Source organism: Pygoscelis adeliae, unplaced genomic scaffold (genome assembly GCF_000699105.1).
Source record: "Pygoscelis adeliae isolate BGI_AS28 unplaced genomic scaffold, ASM69910v1 Scaffold179, whole genome shotgun sequence".
Classification (NCBI taxonomy): domain Eukaryota; kingdom Metazoa; phylum Chordata; class Aves; order Sphenisciformes; family Spheniscidae; genus Pygoscelis; species Pygoscelis adeliae.
Genome location: NW_008825612.1, coordinates 591,266 through 597,716, shown reverse-complemented (window position 1 = coordinate 597,716; position 6,451 = coordinate 591,266). Strand labels below are relative to the sequence as shown.

Below are 6,451 nucleotides of genomic sequence, written 5' to 3'. Positions count from 1 at the left end.
GAAAGAGTTCTACGGGTGATACAATACTTCTTGTGGAAAAAAACGTCTACTTTTATAAGTTTTGAACCTGGCACCTGGTTGTGGAATTAGATGCTTTCTGGTTGTTGTGTTGCTTTTACTCTTCTCCAGCATGACCTTCTTGTGAATTTACCTGCTCCTGCATTAATGAAGGTCTGTAAAGGGCTTTGAAGAGAAGAGCAATGTGAGAACTAGCCATTCTTTGTTTACGGTGTGCTTGAATTTGCTTTTGCAGTCCATTTACTATGGGCATATATAGTTTCTCACTTTCATGTTTCTTGTATATTCCTTTACAAGTCTATCAAAATACCATAGCTATGTAATTGCTACTTCCTCACGACCTGCAATTATATTGATCAAACATTTCTAATTAACTGACCTCAGCTGAACAAGAACTTTAGTTCTGAGCTGTTTAAATTAACGTTTTGGGAAGAGAGTAGAAAGTAAGTTGGCTATCAAGGTTGTATATCTTCCATACCATTAATTTTTTCCTCAGTTGGATGTGCTGGGGGCTATGGTGGTTCTTTCCTTAATACTTAGTGGGGGTGGGGAGAGACCTTGAGAGAAAAGGAATGGGGATACAGAATGGTCAACAGATCTGATAGGCTGTGGATGAAGCAGTTGGTGAGGAGTAAACTGTCCCGATAAAATGTCTGTCTGCAGAGAATGGCAGAATAGAGCAATTACTTGTGTACAGGAAAGCTTACTGGTTTTTCACTTACTTCTTTCTTCTTTCTTCTCTCTCTTTTCATTGCCTTTCCCAGGGATTTGGAAACTTGCCAATCTGCATGGCTAAAACTCACTTATCATTGTCTCATGACCCTGAACGAAAAGGAGCACCTACAGGTTTTATTCTGCCAATCCGAGACATTCGGGCCAGTGTGGGTGCTGGATTCCTGTATCCACTAGTAGGAACGGTACGTGATTGAGTGAAACCCTCAACTGTCGGGCAAGGAAAAAAACTTCATGTGCATTCCAGTAAGCAGTTACAAAAGGTATCTTAAATTAGGGGAGTCCTTGTCATTTACAGGTGGTTTTAACAGTCCAGTGTATTAGATGCCTTTTAATAGCTTTTTTTCAGGGGGAAGAGGGAAGCTAAAATAGACCATCTGACCATTTGAATATTTAGCAAGCCCCCGGTGTACCCCTCAGGTCCCACATCTCTGTCTTCCTGGATTTTGAGGAAAGGCTGAGCTCTGTAGTTAATGAATTCTGGGAACTGCAGTCTATTAGAAGGGATGGGAGAAATCCTTGGCCCACCTAACTGCCGTTGTGACTTTGCATTCCTGATGAAAGCACTTTGCACTATTGCAGGTGAGGTCTGTACACCTGCAGATCAGGGTAGAACACGACAACTCCTCCAAAGCTTACAAAGCAACTTCTGGTGAGAAATCTCCAGAGTGAAGCTGACCTGTACTGTTAGTCATTTGTCAGTCTCCCCTCCCATTTGGTTCTCACGGGTTTGCTGACCATCTGTTTGCTGTTCAGCCTGCATCAGTTCCAACAATTTGTATCACTGTGCCCTTAAGTTTTTAGTTTGTGTTCTTTGACTTGACTGGCGTAATGTCAGCTGAGAGGAGAGAGAGCAGCTACAATGGAAACAGGATCCTGGAATAGCTTTGATATGAATTGCCTGGCAGAAAGAGGAGCTACCTGCAAAATGAGCTGATGTTCAGGTTTGCATCCAAAGAAAGAACGTTAGGATGAAAGGATCCACTGGAAATCTTATCTGGGAAATCTCTTCTGGGCCAATGTTAAGTAACTTGTTAGATTATTTTAGGGGATGGAGCAGCTGGAGCAAGCAGCTCTGTCTTTTTTTTTTTTTTTTTTTTTGGACCCGAACCTTTTTCTGAAGTCTTCATGGCAACATGTTTTATTTTAATAAGCTTTCAAAAGCATTAGGGGTGCATGGCTCAGGTGATGAAATTTGCTGATTTATGAGTTGGATTGCTTCTTCCTTCAAATGGTAGCTAGAGCCAAATATTGGATATCTTTTTTAATTCTAAAATAAAATAAAAAAAAGGAAAAAGAAAAAAGAGGTAGGTAAGGGTTTCCAGAATACCCAATGTAAATAAAATAACCACATCCTGATTAAAGTCTGGCTCATCCATCTTTAAAAAGAATAATGTGTGTTTTGGGATAAAATGAAAGATAGCATACTTGTTCCTGTTATTAATGACATTTTTTCGCAAGCCAAGATTTAATCCAAACAATGATTTACTTTATTTTTTTATAAGCACTGGAGAAGGAAAGGGTACACAGCATTAATGAGCTACACAAGAGAAAGATGTTTTCAGACATTAAAGCTAACATTTTTGGCTCTTTTTCTGATGTCTTCCATTTCTATGAAGTTGGACTCTTTCCTTTCTGCTCCCTTCCCAGATTCCTAATGTTTTCTTGGACATGTAGTAAATCGTGGTGTTAATTCTACCAGAATTAACAGTAAGTCTTCTGGTTAGGGACCTGAAGATCACTCTTCCGTGATGTCTACAAAGCCAAGGAAGGGATGTCCTTTTGAGAAGCAATCCAGGGCACTTTGAATCAGATCACTATTTTAAACCCATTCAGGAGGAGGTGTGTTACCCTCAGAATAAATTTTTGGCAGCAGCCATTGAACTGTGAGCTGAAAATGCAGCAAATACGTAACTCTATGCAGAAGGTTTTATGAGAAATTTGAGGTGAAATTATTCACCATGCATGCGTATTCTTGTTATCTGAAGTTAATCACAAAGGTATGTCACATTTTATTTTTTCTCAGCTTCTGAGTTTTGGGGTTTTTCCCTTTCTGGCTCAAAGTTGAAGCTGTTATACTTTAATGAAATACTTAGAGGCTTTAAAAGAAATATAATTTCAAAGATTATCTAGATTTAACTTTGAGCATGAAAGATAATGAAAGTGAAATAAATCGTTGGACTTAAATTGGTTGGGTTTCTTTTCTGGTGCTGCTGATGAACTGAAAACAAATTATTTATTCGGCTCTGCTTTTTTAGTTCCTAAATGGCATTTTTTTTGGGAAGTTCCACAAGTGCAATAAATAATAGATTCTTAGTTGGTATTGGTTTTATTTGAAATCTTGCAAGGGGATTGATAATATCCATGTGGTCTAATTTTTTCATGTAAGTAAATAGTGTGAATTGCCCTGTGTTCTTTTTCAGCACATGTGGTATTGAAGGGGGGAGGAGGATAATGGAGGAAAAGTTCGTTTCTTCAGCTCTGAAAAAAAACTGAGTGCATTAAGCATTGTAGACACTTGCACAGAAAATTAGTAGCCTGGATGGAAATTATCCTGTACTGCATAGAAATTCAGGGTTTAAGCAGACTGTCTTTAAGAAATAGATAGCGGAGTAGCCACTGTGGACTGCCCTGTGGATAGGAGAGGAGGAAAATTGACCGTTCTTTTCAAAATAGAAAGTGCAAGAAATAGTAGAGTCAGGCCCATCTTCAGCAATATGGCACCTCCTACCCTGTTGAATGTCACTGTCTCAGCTCCTGCTGTGGCCCTCTGAATCTGTAGGTGGAGATCCGCAAAGCGCTAGAATTCTTCAGTGATAGGTAAATAAATAGGAAGTGTCTTGCTCTGCATGACCGGAGACTGGCAGTGACTATGGTGAGAACAGGAAAACCCTTCCAGGCACTTTGGATCTCTTAATACCTTGGCTCTTGAGAGCAGAGTATTCATACAACTAAACATAAAGACAAGGAATGAGGGTCTTCTCTGTAAGTCCCCCTGTTCTCTGTCTGGGAAAGCAGCGGCTCTGACAAAAAGCTAGTGCAGTCCTAGAATTCATTACAAAGAGTAGACTTGAAGTGATTTTTACCTCCGCATAAGCCATGCAAGACCTGCAGTGGTACGGTACATATGGGACTGGTGATAGCACTTGTAAATGGCTTAGGAAAATGGGATGGGACTCCAAAAGCTCCCCAAACAGTTTTGAGAACTGCAGAGAACGCCTAACCAATAGAGCTTTGCCTCCTTGCTGCTTAGCTTATTATCAAAAGGAAGATTGGGAGGTAATTTGATTAGTGTGTAAAATAACTTGCTCAGGGAGAAAATACCAGGTTGCCAAAGAGATCTTTAATCTAATGGAGACAGGCATAACAATGCTGATTATGAAAGCTGAGGCTGGATGGTGCAGATAGAAAATGAGACCTTGAATTTTTTATTAAACGGGTTAATGACCACTGGCACAAACTACCAAGCATGGTCACAAGTTGCCCACCTTTGTAGAGCATCCATGTTCAGCCTACATGTGCTGCTGGGCTAAACGCTGAGTTAGGGAAGGGGAAATCCTGTCAGCTGCACTAGTAAATCAGGCCAAGCGTAGTCCCCGCTGGCGTGCATTCTGCAGCTCTGAAACTGGGTACTCGGCAGTGGGACAACTGGAGAGGACTGGCCTGAGGCTGGCGTAGTGCTGGCAGCTTCAGTTCTGCCACTGCACAGCCCTTCTGGCTTGAACACCTTGGAAATGTTCCAGTCAGGAGAACTGACCTCTCCATCTCTATTTAAGCTTTATCCAAAAAACCAAACTATTTAAACTCTCTTCTCAACAGTAATTATTCCTAATTATTTAATACTTCTAGTTCTAGACTCTTACAGAATTGTAATCAACTGAGACTTTATAGTCGGCAAAGTTGTATTAAAACATGTATCCTCATTTTAATAACCAGGAAACTGCCACAAGTAATTATTGTCTCGCCACAGCAAAGTCCATGAATGCTCCTCTAACAGTTAACAGGTCAGCTGGATATCTAAGTACTTTGCCAAATCTTGGGCTCAGTCACTGGCAGAGGCAGAAGCCAAACTAAATCCTCATCATAAAAAAACAAAAACCCCAGATCTGTCTACTGAGCCAGGAGTTCCTGATTCTCACGGTATGCTTCAAAATGCTACGTGACCGTCATCCAACTAGTATGTACATGTGCAAGGAGCTGCATCGGCTGTTGCCATTGTAGTCTTCAGCAGTGATTTAGTATTACATCTTCTGCACGAAACTATGCTGCTTCCATTTTAACATTTATCTTTTGTTGTCCAGATGAGCACTATGCCAGGACTTCCTACAAGACCCTGTTTCTATGATATAGACTTGGACCCAGTGTCAGGAGAAGTAAATGGGCTCTTTTGAAAGGAATTATTAACCCAAGGTAGGTGCTTTCTTGAAGGCTTTCAGTGTTTGGGCTTTATTTCTCATCTTGAGATAATGGAGTTAAGCCAATCTCATATTATGCCATATGTTTCCAAATGACATTTGATTATAATTCAGCCTGAAAATTGCCTGCAGTACTATATAATAGTAATTAAATTTATTTTTCTTTTTAGCTCCCAGAAGAACACCTGATGAGTCATGTAAACAGAACTATGGCCTGATTTTTTTTATTTTTTTTTTTAAATCAAACAAGATATGACTGAGAATGTAGTGCAAGAAGTGACTGGAAGGAGGAGTCCTAAAGAATCAACCACTTATTTTAATTTGTAATGATTTTTAAACTGCTGTGTTCCGAGCTAGTTGATACTGAGCATATAAAGCATTCTTCCTCTACAACCCTCCTGATTCATAATTGTAGCTGAAGCAGAATACAGAAGCTTGAGTTTCGTGACCTCTCTTGATTTGGTGACATGATTTTAATAATTAAAAATCCTAAAGCTGGAGCTGTTTGAAACAGTCTTGGGACTTAATTGTCTTAACCATAGAGGTTTTGTAGCATATGTTATCTTTGAAAGTCTTGTACACTGCATATTCCTATTTGCCATACTGAATTCTATATTCCACTTCTCGAACTATGGGAGAAACCGCTGTGCTCTGAAACTGCACCGATGTCATTTAAAAGAGGGAGCAAGGAGGAATCCCCTTTGCTTCTCATCTCTCTCCAGAAGTGCTCACCCTGGCTTCTGCTGTGAATCATTCCTGCAGGCACCTGAGCCACATCAAATTTCCCTTTTAGAAAGCCCAGCTGTGACTACCATATTCTGCTGTTAATGGAAATCAACCCTCTGGATATGGGATCCGTAGGGACTGGATCTCTGGCCCGTATCTGTGGCTTCTGCCAAATGTGTCTTTTGAACCATTTTATGCTCAACAATAAGTATAGTTACACTGTTGACGAGCCTTGTTTCCTAAGGTATCTTTTTGGTGAAAGACAATGTGAGTAGTGATCAAGTCATTTGTAGCAGGTTTTGTCAGCAGACCAAAAATCATTTTGTAACATAAAAATATAGTTGCTGCCAATTTTTTAACTAATACAAATAAACTGGTAAATATTTCAAGTGCTTTCTGGGTTTTAATGTATGCACTGAGATTATTGAAGTAGAACTTACTTCTGTGATTAACTGTTCACAGCAGCAATCCTAGTATTGACAAGTAGAAGTGATTATTGCAGTAATAAGTTGCCTGCAATGCACCACTGTGTGTGCGCGTTCAGTCGTGTTTCCGTTCCT

The 6,451-nt window shown here is 39.9% G+C and overlaps 1 protein-coding gene across 1 annotated transcript in view; it reads left to right on the top strand.

Moving 5' to 3' along the window:
- MTHFD1 (methylenetetrahydrofolate dehydrogenase (NADP+ dependent) 1, methenyltetrahydrofolate cyclohydrolase, formyltetrahydrofolate synthetase) overlaps positions 1-6,250 on the top strand; it is a 37,273-nt gene extending 31,023 nt beyond the window's left edge. The window contains exons 27-29 of the mRNA XM_009332746.1: positions 783-935; positions 5,052-5,160; positions 5,336-6,250. Of these exons, the coding sequence (XP_009331021.1) occupies positions 783-935; positions 5,052-5,141 (243 nt within the window). The 3' untranslated portion in view covers positions 5,142-5,160; positions 5,336-6,250. The remainder of the gene's footprint in view (positions 1-782; positions 936-5,051; positions 5,161-5,335) is intronic.
- The last annotated feature ends 201 nt before the right edge of the window (positions 6,251-6,451 follow it).